The 18,708-nt window shown below is 46.8% G+C and overlaps 1 protein-coding gene across 2 annotated transcripts in view; it reads left to right on the top strand.

Annotated features, from left to right (window-relative positions):
* Positions 1 to 1,507: 1,507 nt before the first annotated feature.
* Positions 1,508 to 18,708, top strand: part of LOC144692531 (retinoic acid receptor RXR-gamma-A-like) — a 258,889-nt gene continuing 241,688 nt past the window's right edge. For both annotated transcript variants that reach the window (XM_078561502.1, XM_078561500.1), the window contains exon 1: positions 1,508 to 2,513. In XM_078561502.1, coding sequence (XP_078417628.1) covers positions 2,480 to 2,513 — 34 coding nt within the window. In that variant the 5' untranslated portion in view covers positions 1,508 to 2,479. The remainder of the gene's footprint in view (positions 2,514 to 18,708) is intronic.

Raw genomic sequence — 18,708 nt, 5'->3', positions numbered from 1 at the left:
TGTTGTAAAAACCCATCTTGTTCACTAATGTCCTTTAGGGGAGGAAAACTGCCATCGTTACCTGGTCTGTCCTAGATGTGACCCTCAGCAATGTGACTGACTCCTAACTTCCCTCTGAAGTAGCCTGGCAAGCCAGTCAGTTTGAGGGCAATTAGGGATGGGCAAATAATCCTGGCCTTTCCAGTGATGCACACATCCCATGAAAGAACAAAAAAATAATGATTATTCACCAGGACATTGCTGCCAACACAAACCTGGGAGAAAAATCGTAGTGGCATTAAAAAAAAACTTCTTTTTACATTTGTGGTTATTAATTATAAAAATATTGCTTTTGGGTTTAAAAAAAAAACATGAATCATCCAATTGAGTCATGAAGACTGCTTGCTTTCTAATTGGCCCAGGAATATAGCCCCATGTGTGGGAGGAGTGCTGCATTGTCTGAGGTGCTGTCTTTCAGTTGAGATGTTAAACCATCTGCCCTCTCAAGGGGCTGAGAAAGATCCCACAAGTCTATTCAAAGGACAAGCCAAAATTGTTGCTCCAACCAACATCATCAGCTAGGAAGAGATTTTTTAATTCTTTCATGGGATGTGGGCATCATTGGCAAGGCCAGCATTTGTGAGATCTGAACCTATGTCCCCAGAGAATTAACCTGTGTCCATAGTCCAGTAACATTACCACTATGCCACCATCTCCCCTTAATTTGGGATGATCTAAAGTGGTGAAAGACTGTGCATCAATGCAAGTTTTTCCTTAACCCAAAAAAAAGAGACCCACTATAACTTCCAACTGCCTTAGTTTAATCAGGATGTCCCAATGTTAACCAACATCAGTGAGGCACACAATGAACAGCATGCTAGACTTCCAAACATGGACAAGCACCAGTCTACTACTTCAGAAATCCCTGCCATCACACAAGCATCAATCCAATCCCACCTCTTTTGACACACCACTGGTTGAACGGGGAGGCACAACCCCCCTTTCTTTTGGAGGGGGGAGGAGGAAGGTGGATAGAACAAAGCCAAATTAGGGGCCTTGTGACAAGGCTTCAGCCTAAAGAAGGGACTTCAGTATGTGGAGAGGTTGGAGAAGTTGGGCGTTGTTCTCCTCAGAGTGGAGGTTAATGGGAGACTTAATAGAGGTGTTCAAAGGGGGTTTAGATAGAGTAAATAAGAAGAAACTGTTTCCAGTGTCAGAAGGGTCAAAACCAGAGGGACCCTGGGTTAAGGTATTTGACAAAAGAGCCAGAGGGGTTACAAGGAGAACTTTTTTTTCATGCAGTGAATTGTTTGGATCTGGAATGCACTGCCTGACAGGATCCTACACATCCATCTACACATGGGGCCATATTCCTGGACCAGTTGGAAAACAAGCAGTCTTGATGACTCATTTGGATGATTCATGACTTTCAGTCAAACAGCTCTTTTGATTCAATGGTCACTTTCAAAGGGAGCTACTTAAAATATGAAAAGGAGCAAATTATTGTGTTGGGAAAGAACAGCGTAGTGGAACGGATTGGATAGCCCTTTCAAAGATCCAGTACAGGCACAATGGGCCAAGTGGCCTCCTTCTGTAGCATATGATCCTATGATTCTACGAAAAGGAGTCCAGGTGCAGGAGCCAGTGGTAGTGACATTATAATCTCTCAATAGTGAAACCCCTCCCCTCCCCCACTTTAAACATTTCAGCCAGCTGAAGTCTCAGCCTGAAGAACACCGTGCTCTGCTGGACTGCAGTCTATCCCAAACTGGCTCTTCAGCCTGAAATCTGAGCATTTATATTGCGCTTAATGCAATCAGATCTCCCAAATCTTTTTATAGTTTAAGCTACTTTAGCATATGTTATCCAGTGGGGGGAGGAAGGGGGAGGTCGGAGGGGGTGGGAGGACACAAAGCATGGAATGAAAATGTTTCGTGGAGGCTGGTAAAATCCAAGGCTGTTTATGTACACAGCCTACATGTGTACAGTTTAATAATTGACCACAGCAGAGATAGGGAGCTTCACGTTCCCGAGTGTGGGCTTTGATTTGTGACAGCGGGGTTAATTACTAGATTTGTGAAGAATGCCGAGGCACTGGATTTAAAGATAAAAGTGCCGGGCTGCATTTCTTTCCCTCGAGGATCGCCCGATCTTGTCGAGGAAACTTTAGAGCAGGCAAGAGGGAGGCCGTTCAATTTGGATTCTTTCCGCAAATGCCATGACCTTTGATCGGCGGTGCACATCGCTTCTGCTTGCAGCGGGTGCTGTGTTTTTTTAGATATATCCCCAGGTCTGTCTGACGCTGGTTTTTCTAATCCTGAGGCTGGCCTGTCGGTGCTTTCCTTCCTTGTTAAAGGGCTCGGACACGTGTTTTCCTGGCTCATGTCTCCTCTTGAGTGAAGCTGATAGCTTGCGTCTGCCGATTGGTGTTCCTGGTGACTCCCTGAACAGCTTCACGGTCTAACTCTCCGGTATCCAGTCATAAAGCCCATGAGTGATAATGGACGACTTTTGGACCCTTCGTTCAACCTATGGTAAGGACCATTCAATCAAGGTAGACTTTCCGAAGGGGAGCCTTGGCTCTGACAGGGAACAGCGCTGTGAGGAAAATGCTTGCACTCCCTCATGCTCACGTCTACCCTGTCCTTTCTGCAAAGCAGGACGAGGAGTTGATTCTTGGCGAGCGGTTCCTGTGGCTGTTGGCGCCATTTTAAAATATAGACCACCTCAGGCTACGTTGAGTTGGCCCATCCTTATGGGGGTCCCCCCTTTTTCCCTGGGTCTCTCCAGCCGGCACTTGGCATCTGCAGTCCCCTCCCCCAAAACCGTGAGTGTACTCGAAGGCCCCCAGCCTCACCAGGACGAATGCACCCCAAGCACATTATGGAGCAGCAGAGAAGGTTAAGGGGAGATTTAATAGAGATGTTAAAAATGATGAAGGGTTTTGACAGAGTGAATAAGGAGAAATGGTTTCTACTGGCAGGCAAGTCAGCAACCAGAGGACACAGATTTAAGATGATTGGCAAAAGCATCGGAGATGAGATGAGGAGAGTTTTTTTTAAACGCAGTGGGCTGTCGTGATCTGGAAGGCCCTGCCTGAAAGGGCAGTGGAAGCAGATTCCGTAAGAACTTTCGAAAGAGAATCGGATAAAAAAACTCTGAAAAGGAAAAGAATTGCAAACTTAGGGAAAAGAGCTGGGATCGCGACCAATTGGATAGATCTTTCAAAGAGCCAGGACAGGCGAGATGGGCTGAATGGCATCCTTCTGCACTGGATGAGCCCACAGAGGGGTTTCTATTTAGGAGGCGATGAGTGAGGCAGAAGTCAACTCTGCCTTGACACCGGACAGTGGCCGGTGAGACTGAGACAGATAGAACAGATTTCCTAAGAAGGTGGCCTATGATCTAAGGTCAACTGGCCCCACTGGAAGAAAAGCTAAATCGCCATCCGTTGGGGGTTCCAGAGAGATTAATACTGGAGAATGGGACACCATGTTCCCAGCCCTGTGCCGAGTGGAGGATGGCACTCAGAGTGACATGCAGCTTCCTTGTTTCCCCCAGTTTGGGACCATGGGGGGGTCACAAGATTGGATCTTTAGCATTTCATGAAGCACAGTTAGTGTGGCAGGCCAGTTTGTAATCAAAGCAGTGTCCAACACATCCAGGGTGGCACAGGTTTAATGGGCCAACTGGCCTTTCCTCTGTGTGGCTTCCAGCATTCTTAGCAACAGCAACAACGATTTATATTTTCAGAGCATCTTTAACATAGTGAAACAATAAAAGGTGTTCCACAGCTGTGTTACAAAACAAAATATGACACTGGCCAGAATTTTCAGGCCCCATTGGCGTGGGGCCCCATGGTGAGGGCTGGGGGGGCGGTGTGGGGCAATATGGCAAGAAGGCTAAAAATCGGTTTCACTCTGTCATGAAACCAGTTTGCGATCGTCCGCTCCACCCGTCAATGGCATGCCACGTTTCCCACCACCGCATGTCAGGAACCTCGTTTTAATACGTTTGCATTGAATTATAAACGGCTGGAACATCCAGCATCACACCGACGTGTTCCAGAACTTTGCTCGGGACTTGATGTTTGTTTGCCCACCTCGCTTCGGGCAACACTCATGGTCATCAGCGCCAGGCTTCACAGGCACCAATTTCAGGGGGGCTCAGGGCTCTACCTAGCAGACCAGCTGTAAGGCGGGGTTGGCTTTTCAACAGCTGCAGGGTTAGGGTTTGCTTGGGGATGGGGGAGAAGTGGCCTCAGACAAGGGAAGAGGCTGCAGGGCGAGGGCTGTACTGTGGTAGGGGGGGGTACCTGGTGATGTCCCTTGAGCTGGCAGTGAGTGAGATGCCAGTGAATGTGTGATGGGCTTGTGAGTGTGAGAGTTTTGAGTGCTGAGATGATTGACTTAATTTGGCAGCACAGATGAGATCATTCATCCACTTTCTGCACTGGATGGCTGACCTCTTGTGTGCAGCATTGGCACTGACCACCTCTGCCACAGCCTCCCAGCCGGAGGGGTGAAACTGATGGGCCTCCTGTGGCCAGAGCAGGGGTAGAGGACATTGTGTTGGGCCTCCACGGTGTCCATAAGATGTCCCAGGGATGCGTCACTCAATCGGGGAGCTGCACTCTTCTTGGCTTTTGGGGCCATGTCTTCACTGGTGCCCTCCTGGGCTGCAAACATTGAGAAGTGTGTGCGCGGCTGCTGCAGTTTAAACATGGCGCCCTGCGTGAGGAAGCGGTGAGGTCATGGCGTGGCGGGAAAATCAGAGGCCGCCTGTCAGAGGGACGGCGTGTTTCCCCTGACTGCATAATTAATGAGGTGGGAATGGCGCGATACAGTGAGAAAAGCCACCATTGCGGAAAGTGAGTAAAACGTCCTTTTTCCCACCTGTTATCGCACTTACTGCAAATCTGGGACGATTCTGCACACTGAGGAGATATTAGATCAGGTCACCAAAGCTTGGTACAAGAAGTAGTCTTTAACAAGTTCCTTAAAGGAGGAAAGTGAGGGAGAGAAGGGGAAAGGTGTAAGGATGGAAATTCCAGAGCTTGGGGCCCAGGCAGCTGAATGCACGGCCACCAATGGTGGAGCGATTCTGATTAGGAATCCACCAGAGGCCAGGATTAGAGGAGCGCAGATATCTCGGAGGGTTGTAGGGCTGGAGGAGATTCCAGAGATAGGGAGGGGCGAGGCCATGAAAACAAGGATGAGAATTTTAAAATCAAGGTGTTGCTTGACCAGGAGCCAGTGTCGGTCAGTGAGCACAGGGGTGACAGGGGAACGGGACTCGCTGTGAGTTAGGACACGGGCAGCAGAGTTTTGGATGAGCCCACAATTGCGGAGGGTAGAATGTGGGAGAGCAGACAGGAGTGTATTGGAATAGTCACATCCAGAGGTAACGAAGGCATGGGTGAGGGTTTGGTTTGTTCATGCTTCTAATTCTCATTAGCTTCTTTTCAGAGAAACTAGCATGGGAGAGTGCATCCACATGTGTCTATATGTGTGTCTGCACGCATGCGTGTTCACTATTTGCCCTGTGTTAATCTGGATTTGCGGTGTTAAAATTGATTCTGCACGGAAAGCAAGCCCAAGGATGAGATAAGGTTGGAGAGGTTAGGTCTGTATCCATTGGAGTTTTGAAGATTGAGATTGAAACATACAAGGTACTGAGGGGACTTGACAGGGTGGATGTGGAGAGGATGCTTCCCCTTGTGGGAGAGACTAGAACTGGGGGACACAGTTTAAAAATAAGGGGTTGCCCATTTAAAATGGAGATGAGGGGAATTTTTTTCTCGCAGAGGGTTGTGAGTCTTTGGAACACTCTCCCCAGGGAGCGGTGGAGGCAGGGTCAATGAATATTTTTAATGCAGAGGTAGGTAGATTCTTGACTAAGAAAGGAGTCAAAGGTTCTACATGTTGGGGTGCAGGGTTTCTTGTGCTGGAATACAGGGTCTGAGTGCTGGGAAATTGGTCTAAATAAACATAACTTTAGATCAGGGTGGTTAATTGTCAGAGGGCTTTTCCATAGAATGACAGCTGCTGGTAAAGGTTTCTCTCCTGGCCTCAGAAAAAAAGAAGCCAGCAGGAAGTCTTTGGGTTTTCTACATTTATGGTTGACACTCATTGGGACTGTGCTTTTCCATATACATTTCTTATTTGAAATTGTACCTTGAATGGATGACTGTGACCATAGAGGAAACTATTGTACATTTTTGTGTTACAATGTCTGGACGAGAACAGAGGTACGTGGAGGTTTATTTGTGAGGGGGTGTTGTACTGCAGGTGACGTGGGCCTTATAGGGCTGAGGGAATTTGCTTCTTCAATGCTTAGAATGTACAAGTGAAATTTCTGCCAATTTCCATCAAGGACAGTACAGTTTCTCCACAGTATGGTTTTTTTGTGTTTTGTCAGTCTCTCTGGACGGGTCAGGCTGATCTTAGGGAGCGGCTGCAGCGAAAGTTCGAGGAATGAAAACCAGATAGCAAATGTCCACTTTCCGACAACTGCACTGACTTCATGTTTACGCAAACCAGGCTCTTTTATTTGCTTTTGACTGGGTCCTGTTTGTGTTGGCGTGTCTTGTCGTTTTGTCAACATGTCTCAGTGTCACACTCGCACCTCAGAGTCAAAAGGTCATGGGTTTGCCCTCCACCCCACCCCACCCTGCACTCCGCCCTCCCACCCCCCACCAACCACCACCGGAGAGTTGAGCACGTAATCCGGAGTGAGACCGCCAGTGCAGTTGAAGGAGTGCTGCACTGTCAGAGATGCCGTCTTTCAGATGAGACGAATCGAGGCCTGGTCTACCCTCTCGGGTGAATGTAGAAGGTCTCCCACCATTAACTGAAGAAGAGTGGTTGCACTCTCCCCTGGCCAATATTTTAACCCTCGCCCAGCTTATCTAAAAACAGATTAGCTACTCAGTTTGTCTCCTTTGTTTTTGAGGGATCTTGCTGTGCACAAGCTGGCTGATGCAATTCCTGCATCACAATATAAACGGCACCTCCAAGTGATTCAGTGCCTATTCCGAAAGAATGTTTCTGAGACACATGGTGAAGAACATGGGGGTGAATTTCCTCACTATCTCACTCTGTAAACGGTGCACCCCATTTCTCTCTCCCCAACATCCCCCCCCGAAAAAGGGCAATCATTCTTGCCCAATTTACCCGGCACTTTCTCATCGCTTTCTGCCCACTGCCCAAGGCTGACTCCATTAACTAATATTACAATGAGGGCAGCCTGGAGTTCCCCTCATTTACACTCGCAGTAACTCACCTCAGGTAACTCACAACTGAGAGTTACACAGTGCAGGCATTGCCAGGAACAATGATGGAAGCCAAGTGGGTTTCTCTGGTGAACAGAAGAACGTAAGAAATAGGAGGAGTAGACCAGACCCATCACGCCCGCTCCACCATTCGATGTGATCATGGCTGATCTTGGGCCTCAGCTCCACTGTCCTGCCCACTCCCCATATCCATTCACAGAATCACAGAACTGATACAGTGCAGAAGGAGGCCATTCAGCCCATTGTGTCCATACCGGCTCTCTGAAAGAGCAACTCATCTAATGCCATTCCCCCCCTCTTCTCCCCATAACCCTGCACATTCTTCCTTTTCAGATAACAGTTTAATTCCCTTTTGAATGCTTTGATTGAATCTTCCTCCACCACACTCTCAGGCAGTGCATTCTAAACCCTAACCACTCGCTGCATAAAAAAGCTTTTCCTCGTGTCACCATTGCTTCTTTTGCCAGTTACTTTAAATTTGTGCTTTTTCATATTCAATCCTTTCACCTGTGGAAACAGTTTCTCCTGATCTACTCTGTCCAGACCCCCCATGATTTTGAATACCTCCATCTAATCTCCTCTCAGCCTTCTTTTCTCCTAGGAAACCAGTCCCAACTTCTCCAATCTATAACTGCAGTTCCTCACCCCTGGAACCATTCTCGTAAATCTTCTCTGCACCCTCTCCAATGCCTTCACATCCTTCCCAAAGTGTGGTGCCCAGAACTGGACACAATACTCCAGCTGAGGCCAAATTAGTGCCTTATACAAGTTCAACATAACCTTCTTGCTTTTGCACTCTATGTCCCTATTATTAAAGCCTAGGACACTGTATTTATTAACCACTCTCTCAGCCATCTTCAATGACTTAAACACGTATACCCCCGGTCCCTCTGCCCCTGACCCCCTTTAGAGTTATAATCTTTATATTGTCTCTCCATATTCTTTCACTTCACATTTCTCCACATTCAACTTCATTTGCCACTTATCCATCCATTCTACTTGTCTTTGTCCTTTTGGTGTTCTATACCATCCTCCTCACAGTTCACAATGCTTCCAAGTTTCGTATCATCCACAAATTTTGAAATTGTGCCCTGTACACCAAAGTCTAAGTCATTAATATATAACAGAAAGAGCAAGGGTCCCAACATTGACCCCTGGGGAATGATACTTAACTGTCTGGTGATCACCCATTCGCTCTCTCCCTACATACTCTTAAGCTGTGGGTGACCACATCTATAAATGCACTATCCACAAAACTCTCAACCTCACAGATGCACCACAGTGACGCCAGCTGATGCTGATATTCTGAAACCCAGAGCTCAAGCTGCTGCAACTTATGACACTTACTGCACAAATGGTTATCCAGGACATGGGGAGCTTCCTGGAATTCAGGATGTGCAATCCAGAGGTTGGAGCAGCAATGCCATTCCTCTCTCTGTTAGTTATCTTGCTACTGCTCATAAACATTACTATTGCTAATAAGCCTTTACCATTACTAATAAATCATACTACCATTAATAAACTTTACCAACACTAATAAACATTACTAATACTGATAAACCTTAATAATACTTTATACACTTTACTAGTAGTAGTGAACCTTACTTTAAAAAAAAGATAAGATTCACCTGTTAATTCCCTTGTTTAGATAAGTTAAACAGGAAATAATCACCAGCCAATCATCTACCTGTTTCCCAGTGATGTCATTCCTTGAATTTTTTTCTTTACGAACACAAGCTCTGAACCCACAGACTGGCTCCTCATGGCGGAGGATAGCCCCACTCTGCTCTCACTGTTTCCCACTGCTCACCAAGTGAAGTCTCGCTCTCTCCATGCTGTGTTAAGCCCCACTCTGCTCTCGCTGCTCACCAAGTGAAGTCTCGCTCTCTCCATGCTGTGTTAAGCCCCGCTCTGCTCTCGCTGCTCACCAAGTCTAACTTTAGCTGGTGAGTATTGCTACTGCTTTTCGTTTCTCCAATCAACTCACAGCTTTCCAGTGATGTAACAGTTTGATTTTTTTTCCTTATTTTTCCCTCAATTCCCTGAGAGACCAAAAATCTGTCAATCCCGGCCTTAAATGTATTCAACGATGGAACATCCACGTCCCTCTGGGGTAGAGAATTCCAGAGACTCACAACCCTCTAAGTGAAGAAATTTCTCCTCATCTCAGTCCTAAATGATCGGCCCCTTATCCTGAGACTGTGCCCCCGGGTTTTAAACTCCCCGACCAGCAGAAACGATCTCTCAATGTCCACCTTATCAAACCCCTTCAGAATTTTGTAGATCACCTTTCATTCTCCTAAACTCCAGAGAATATAAGCCCACTCTACTCAGACTCTCATCATAGGACAACCCCCTCATCCCAGGGACCAATTTAGTGAACCATCATTGAACCTCCTCCAATGCCAGTATATCCTTTCTTAAATGTGGAGACCTAAACTGCACACAGTACTCCAGGTGTGCTCTCCCTAAAGGGGATGGTCACTGCAGTGGTCATGCTTCAAGACTAAAGTACTTCATTGGCTGCAAAGACGCCCTGAGGTTGTGAAAGGTGCTAAGTAAATGCAAGCTCATTCTCTGACTCTGGCCTCAGCCAATTAAGGTTGGATAGTCCTAGATCACAGGAGTTGTTTAGTATTTCAGACTGTTATATACTTGTATTCATTGGGTAGATGTGGGCCTTGGCATATTGACCTTTTTTTTATTCATACATGTGCTGTTTCTTGATATCATGTGAAGTGAATGGAATTGGCTAAAGACTGGCATCTGTGATGCTCGATACCTCCGAAGGAGGCTGAGATGGATCATCCACTCGGCACTTCTGGCTGAAGATTGTAGCAAATGCTTTAGCCTTATCTTTTGCACTGATGTGCTGGGCTCCCCCATTATTGAGGAAGGGAATATTTTTGTTTTTATTCATTCACAGGATTGGGCCAGCATTTATTGCCCATCCCTAGTTGCCCTTGAGAAGGTGGTGGTGAGCTGTCTTCTTAACCACTGCAGTCCATGTGGTGTAGGTACATCCACAGTGCTGTTAGGGAGGGAGTTCCAGGATTTGACGCAGCAACAGTGAAGGAATGGTGATATATTTCCAAGTAAGGATGGTGATTGACTTGGAGGGGAACTTTCAGCTGGTGGTGTTCCCATGTATCTGCTGCCCTTGTCCTTCTAGATGGTAGTGGTCGTGGATTTGGAAGATGCTGTCCAGGGAGCCTTGGTGAATTCCTGCAGAGCATCTTGTAAACGGTACACACTGCTGCTACTGTGCATCGGTGGTGGAGGGAGTGAATGTTTGTGGATGTGGTGCCAATCAATTGGCTGCTTTGTCCTAGATGGTGTCAAGCTTCTTGAGTGTTGTGGGAGCTGCACTCATCCAGGCAAGTGGAGAGTATACCATCACACTCCTGACTTGTGCCTTGTAGATGGTGGACAGGCTTTGGGGAGTCAGGAGGTGAGTTACTCATCGCACAATTCCTGGACTCTGACCTGCTCTTGTAGCCACAGTATTTATATGGCTAGTTCAGTTCAGTTTCTGGTCAATGGTAATCCCCCAGGATGTTGATAGTGGGGGATTCAGTGATGGTAAGGCTATTGAACATCAAGGAGCGATGGATGGATTCTCTCTTGTTGGAGATGGTCATTGCCTGACATTTGTGTGGCACGAATGTTACTTGCCACTTATCAACCCAAGCCTGGATATTGTCCAGGACTTGCTGCATTTGAACATGGACTGCTTCAGTATCTGAGGAGTTGCGAATGGTGCTGAACATGGTGCAATCATCAGTGAACATCCCCACTTCTGACCTTATGATGGAAGGAAGGTCATTGATGAAGCTGCTGAAGTTGGAGGACACTCCCCTGAGGAACTCCAGAAGTGATGTCCTGGAGCTGAGATGACAGACCTTCGACAACCACAACCATCTTCTTTTGTGCTAGTTATGACTCCAACTAGCGGATTCCCATTGACTCCAGTTTTGCTAGGGCTCCTTGATACCACACTCTGTTAAATGATGCCTTGATGTCAAGATCAGGCACTCTCGCCTCACCTCACCTCGGGAGTTCAGTTCTTTTGTCCATGTTTTAACCAAGGTTGTAATGAGGTCAGGAGCTGAGTGGCTCTGGCTGAACCCAAACTGAGCGTCAGTGAGCAGGTTATTGCTAAGCAAGTGCCGCTTGATAGCACTGTTGATGACCCCTTCCATTACTTTACTGATGATGGAGAGTAGACCGATAGGGCGGTAATTGGCCAGGTTGGATTTGTCCTGCTTTTTGTGTACAGGACATACCTGGGCAATTTTCCACATAGCCGGTTAGATGCCAGTGTTGTAGCTGTACTGGAACAGTTTGGCTAGAGGCACGGCAAGTTCTGGAGCACAAGTCTTCCGTACTATTGCCGGAATATTGTCAGGGCCCATAGCCTTTGCAGCATCCAGTGCCTTCAGCTGTTTCTTGATATCACATGGAGTGAATCGAATTGGCTGAAGACTGGTATCTGTGATGCTGGAGATCTCCAGAGGAGACCGAGATGGATCATCCACTCGGTACTTCTGGCTGAAAATTGTAGCAAATGCTTCAGCCTTATCTTTTGCACTAATGTCCTGGGCTCCTCCATCATTGAGGATAGGGATATTTGTGGAGCCTCCTCTTCCAGTGAGTTGCTTCATTATCCACCGCCATTCACAACTGGATGTGGCAGGACTGCAGAGCTTAGATCTGATTTGTTCGTTGTGGGATCGCTTAGCTGTCTGTCACTTGCTGCTTATGCTGTTTGGCATGCAAGTAGTCCTGTGTTATAGCTTCACCAGGTTGACACCTCATTTTTTAGGTATGCCTGGTGCTGCTCCTGGCATGCCCTCCTGCACCCTTCATTGAACCAGTGTTGATCCCCTGGCTTGAGTGGTAATGGTGGAGTTGGGGATATGCTGGGCCATGAGATTACAGATTGTGTTTGAGTACAATTCTGCTGCTGCTGATGGCCCACAACACCTCATGAATCCCAGTCTTGAGTTGCTAGATCTGTTCGAAATCTATTCCATTTAGCAAGGTGGTAGTGCCACACAACATGATGGAGGGTATCCTCAATGTGAAGGCGGGACTTCGTCTCCACAAGGACTGTGCGGTGGTCACTCCTACCGATATCATCATGGACAGATGCATCTCCGGCAATCAGGTTGGTGAGGATGAGGTCAAGTATGTTTTTCCCTCTTGTCAGTTCCCTCACCACCTGCCGCAGACCCAGTCATGTCATTTGGGACTCGGACAGCTTGGTCAGCAGTGGTGCTACCGATCCACTCTTGGTGATGGACATTGAAGTCCCCCACCCAGAGAACATTCTGCATCATTGCCACCCTCAATGCTTCCTCTAAGTGGTGTTCAACATGGAGGAGTGTTGATTCATCAACTGAGGGAGGGCGGTACATGGTAATCAGCAGGAGGTTTCCTTGCCCATGTTTGACCTGATGCCATGAGACTTCATGGGGTCCAGAGTCGATATTGAGGACTCCCCGGGCAACTCCCTCCTGACTGTATCCCACTGTGCCACCACCTCTGCTAGGTCTGTCCTGCTGGTGAGACAGGGCATACCCAGGATGGTGATGATCGTGCCTGGGACATTATCTGTAAGATATGATTCCAAGACCATGTCAGGCTGTTGCTTGACTAGTCTGTGAGACAGCTCTCCCACTTTTGGCACTAGATGTTAGTGAGGAGGACATTGCAGGGTCGACAGGGCTGTGATTGCCATTGTCGTTTCTGGTACCTAGGTCGATGCTGTCTGGTTTAATTCCTTTTTGTGACTTTGTAGAGGTTTGTCACAACTGAGTGGCTTGCTCGGCCATTTCAGAGGGCAGGTAAGAGTCAACCACATTGCTGTGGGGCTGGAGTCACGTATAGGCCAGACCGGGTAAGGACGGCAGATTTCCTTCCGGAAACGACATTAGCGAACCAGATGGGTTTTTACAACAATCGACAATGGTTTCATGGTCATCATTAGACTTTTAATTCCAGGTTTTTATTGAATTCAAATTCCACCATCTGCAGTGGTGGGATTCAAACCCAGGTCCCCAGAGCATTATGCTGAGTCTCTGAATGACTAGTCCAGGAACAATACCACTATGCCATTGCCTCCCCTATTACAATTGGGTTGCGTGACGTTTTGTCTGAAGGCGTTGCAGGCTAATTGGGTGGGTGTTGGGGACTGGTTCATCATCCTGTTACTCCTGTGGTTGTACCAGGACCTCAATATAGGGTAGTCACTCATAAATCCAACAATGAATTGAGGAGAAACTTCTTTACCCAGAGATTGGCTATAATGTGGAACTCACTATCAGGTTGAGGTGAATAGCATCGATGAATGTAAGGATAAACACATGAGAGAGAAAGGAATAGAAGGAGATGCTGATAGGGTGAGGTGAAGTAGGGTTGGAGGAGGCTCTTGTGGAGCATAAACACTAGCATGGACTTGTTGGGCTGAATGACCTATTACTATTACTATGCTAACATTTGATGTAACCCACTCACCATGACATGGGTTCACCGTTACTTTATCTAACTTCCTTGTGAAAGGGGACGCCAATTGATTTAACATTCCGTTAAGCAGGCTAGTGTGCACCTGTCTTACCTCCCTCCAGGTTCACACAGAGCCTCCTCCCTACAGAGTCATGCTGGGTCGTCCCCTCACCCCCTCGATCAGCAGGCCCACACAATTAGTCTTGCCGACAGAATGAAAATTGGTGTCCGGCACTGAGTTCAGTTTGACCCAGATATCAGGGGAACAAAGTGGGACCGAGAGACTCTCAGTTTCCGGACCACAAGAGGTGAAGCCATTCTTGGTGAAGACAATTGATCTTGCTTACACTGAACACCCTCGCTGCCATAATACACTAAATGCACAATTGACAAAGACGCAAACACTTGGGAGAGTTTTTGACAAAGGCTTGTTTTTCTAAACCCCATTCTCACAAAATTTCTTTGGCATGATGAGTATATCGCTCACTCCCTTTCCTCAAATCCCAGTCTCGCCTTCACTCTTTCTCATTTTCAATTTTGCCTACAGGGTTGCTGAAGTAGGCTGGGGATTGACTCTGTACAAAGGTGGCGGTGAACCCCAGGTAGCAGCCATCAGATAGCACAGGTGGCTGGTGTGCATGTAGGCCTCTACTATGTTGGCACTCTTCCTTACACTTTGGCAATTCAATGGTAATTTGTTTCATGTGACATGCTGTGCGATGTTCCTGAGGGTGCCATGCAAATGCAAGTTTGTGTTGTGATAAAGAGCTCTGTAAATACAAGCCTTATCTTCCTGGCTTCATTGCAGTAACTTTATGAACTTCCATAAGTAGATGTGTTGACACTCATCCCACTCACGTGCAGCCTGGGCTATACGTAGGACCTTGTCCTCTTAATAGAGCTTCCTCTCAGTTTACAGCATTTAGAGGTATGCTTTCCTCAAGTTAACTGACAGAAACATTGGACTCTACTTGGAAGCTGCTAAAAAATGTGTTTGTGACTTGTTGCTGTTATTTGAAATTGGTGAAACTAAAGTGGGAAAACAAACCTTTGCTTCTTGAGAGGTGTGAAGCCCCAAGTAAATAACTCCTTGCAAAAATCATGGAGAATCTGAGAGAAAATATTACCAAGGTTTTTAACAGAATTTCAAAAACTGAAACCTTACACTCATTCAGAGTGGGATGGAGAAGTCATTCAAAGGGAGTGGAAGATTTAGAACTTTTCTGGACTTAGGACATGGATGTCAGTGCAGACTCGATGGGCCGAGGGGCCTCTTCTGCACGGTGTGATTCTGTGATGTTTAAAGTTTCTTTTCATTTATTCTCGGGATTTGGCAAGGCCAGCATTTCAACGAGGTCATCCTGAGTTGACCTTGAGAGGCTGGCCGTTTGAAATATGGACATCTGTCAGGGACAAGTATGAAATAGCCCTTTAAATTCATAATTCATTTGTGCCCGCCATTACCACACTATAGTAGGGTACACTGGCATTTCATCTCAATCAGTGAAAACGAGACCATTACATTTATAATGCTTACCATATTTACTCATTTATAAGGTGCAACACATATAAGTGATCCCCAGCTGCAAATGTATGTGCTACATAAAAGACAACAGCAAACAACAGGCAACTTCCTTCTGCCAAAATTCTCACCTTGTTACCAGATAACTCCATCAATGCACCTTCTCTCTGCTCTATCCCATTTTAATCAGCACGATCCTATTAGCTATTTCTCTGCCCCTGCAGGTTTGATATACAAGTGGTAACACTCTTCCCAGCTGCCTCACATTCCTGCCTGGGCACCCCCTTCCCTTTTTAAATCCCCTCTCCACTGCACATCCCCCTCACCTTCCCTCTGGTAACCACCCTGGCCTAGGCGGTAACACTCCTGACTCTGAGTCAGAAGCTCATGGGTGCGGGTCGCACTCCAGAGACTTGAGCATAGAAGCTAGGTTGGCACTCCAGGGCAGTACTGAAAGAGTGCCACATTGTCTTTCAGATGAGATGTTAAACTGAGGCCCTGTCTGCCCTCTATCCAGTGGCACTACTCAAAGAGGGGGCAGTTCTTCCTGGTGTTTCAACCAGCATTCACTGAAACAGATTGAATGTCACCCCATCCATCACCTTCAACATTCACTCCCTCCACCACCGACACACGGGAGCAGCAGTGTGTCCATCTACAAGATACACAGCTACAACTCGCCAAGGCTCCTTCAACAGCACCTTCCAAACCCGGTGATCCCTACCACCTAGAAGGACAAGGGCAGCAGATAGATGGGAACACTACCGCCTGGAAGTTCCCCTCCAAGTCACTCACCATCCTGACTTGGAAATATATCGCCGTTCCTTCACTGTCCCTGGGTCAAAATCCTGGAATTCCCTCCCTAATAGCACTGTGGGTGTACCCTCACCACATGGACTACAGCGGTTCAAGAAGGCAGCTCACCACCACCTTCTCAAGAGCAAGTAGGGATGGGCAATAAATGCTGGCCCAGCCAGCGAAGCCCACATCCCTTGAACAAATAAAAAAATTGCTCTGGCCATGAACACACTGGTGTTTGTGGACGATGGCTGTATAAAAATTTGCTGCAATGCTTTGTAAAACACTGACTACACTTCAAAAAGTGTATTTCATTGGCTGTCAAGTATATTAAGGATGTCATAAAAGGCGCAACATAATTAAAATATAAGTTCCACTTCATCCTGATTGATGAACATGTCTATATCTGCCTGAAGTTGCTTACAGTCGTCCTCTTCACAGTTAAACAATCCTTCTCGTTTTTGTGTCTTCTGTAACCATCGCCTGCTACACTCAATTTATATCTCATTTCTTTACATTGAGAAGAGTAATGGCTTTAGCACTGACCCCACTGTTTACAAACCGTTCACTCTGATAAACATCTACAATGATTGTAAGAATGCAATGAACAGTTTGGCAAACACTTTATTTTTCTTGAAGACGCTTCCCCTTTAATTTGCCTCTGTACAGATCAAAATGCTTCAGTTTAATTTTGATTCTGTGGGATTCAGTTTCATTTGGACATCGAGGGCATCCCAGTATAAATTAGACATTGATTCAAAGCGAATGTGAATGGGAAAGGGCTGTGTAAACGAGACACAATGGGAGAACTCAATATCGCTTAATTCAATAAGGTAATGAAAGCATGGTCTCATGTTCACTGTGCTTTGTGTAACCTCAGCTACTGGAGGAGAATCAAAATGGGCATTTGTTAAATGAATGGATGGGCAGCAGGTGGGATTCAGGCAGTGAGAAGGAGGGGGGAGTGGGAGATTGGTCACAGAATCATGGAACGGTTACAGCACAGAAGGAGGCCATTCATCCCCTCATCTCCGTGCCAGCTGTCTGCAGGGACAACTCCCTTTCACTCCTTTTCCCCGTAGCCCATCAATTTTTTTTCTCTTCAGGTGCTTATCCAATTCCCTATTGAAAATCATGATTGAACCTGCTTCCACCACTCTCTCAGGCAGTGCACTCCAGACCCTAACCACTCGCTGTGTAAAACAGGTTTTCCTCATGTCACCGATGGTTCTTTTGACAATCATCTGGGAACAGTTTCTCCCTATCTACTCTGTCCAGCCCCCTCATGATTTTGAACACCTCTATCAAATCTCCTCTCAACCTTCTCTTCTCCAAGGAAAACAGTCCCAGTTTCTCTCATTTATCCACGTAATTGAAGTCTCTTATCCCTGGAACCATTCTCATGAATCTTTTCTGCACCCCCTCTCGTACCTTCACATCCTTCCTAAAGTGCGATGCCCAGAATTAGACACAATTCTCCAACTGAGGCTGAACCAGTGTTTTATGAAGCTTCCTTGCTTTTGTTCTGTATTCCTCTTTTTATAAAGTCCAGGGATCCTGTATGCCATTTTAACCACTTTCTCAACCTTCCCTGCTACCTTCAGTGATTTATGCACACATACCCCCAGGTCCCTCTGCTCCTGCACCCCTTTACAATTTTATCCTTTACTTTATATTGTTCCTAGGCATCCTTCCTACCAAAATGCATCACTTCACATTTTTCTGCATTAAATTTCATCTGTCACGTGTCCACCCATCCCCCCATGCCTGTCTACATCCCCTTGAAATCTATCACCATCCTCCTGACTGTTCACAATTCTACCAAGGTTCCTTTCAGTGGCCAACTGAACAGAGTCTGGCTTGTCTTCCTGGAGAGAGAAAGAGACACACACACACACAGAGCCATCATGGCTTATTACCCTTTGCCTCTGTTCCTCACTCAAAGCGCAGGTCATGTCAACCCTCTTTCACTGGCTCAGGTGCAAACCTGGTGGGGTGGGGGGGTGTTTGGGAGATGCGGAGTCCCAACTTGTCAACTTCTGATCCCATGGCGTCAGGTGAAGCAGAGGGTCCACACATCACTGTCCAGTCATTCCTGCTCGGATGTTGGGAGTCAGCTAAGTTATGATGGTCATCGTGGTTATATAGCCTCCCCCCGACAGAGCCTCGCATCACAGACAAAGAGTGGCCACAAGAAGGGGATGCTCTTGGGCCCTGAGTCTTGAGTTAGCACCTTCAGGAGAAATGGAGAGAAACTAGGGGAGGAAAAAAAGAGTCCAAATCATTAAGTCCTGTCCACACTGATACCAAAACCGCATTCAAACTGATTGAATAAAACCACTCCCGGAATTAAACCTTTATAAACCCCGGGTTAGGCCTCATTTGGAGTATCCGGGGTGTACCACTCTTCAGGAAGGATGTCAAGGCTTTAGAGAAGCTGAAGGAGAGGTCTACAAAACGATACCAAGGATGAGGGGCTCGGTTACGGGGAGAGACTTAGAGAAGCGGGGACTGCTCCCCCTCGAGCAGAGAGGCTCAGGGGAGATTTCGTAGAGATGAATGAGGTCTTGATGGAATAAATAGGAAAAAGCTGTTCCCACTGGGAAGA

The sequence above is a fragment of the Cetorhinus maximus genome, chromosome 17 (assembly GCF_964194155.1).
Source record: "Cetorhinus maximus chromosome 17, sCetMax3.hap1.1, whole genome shotgun sequence".
Taxonomy (NCBI): Eukaryota; Metazoa; Chordata; class Chondrichthyes; order Lamniformes; family Cetorhinidae; genus Cetorhinus; species Cetorhinus maximus.
Note: the sequence above shows the minus strand (reverse complement) of the source record. Positions and strands in the feature narration are given on the sequence as shown.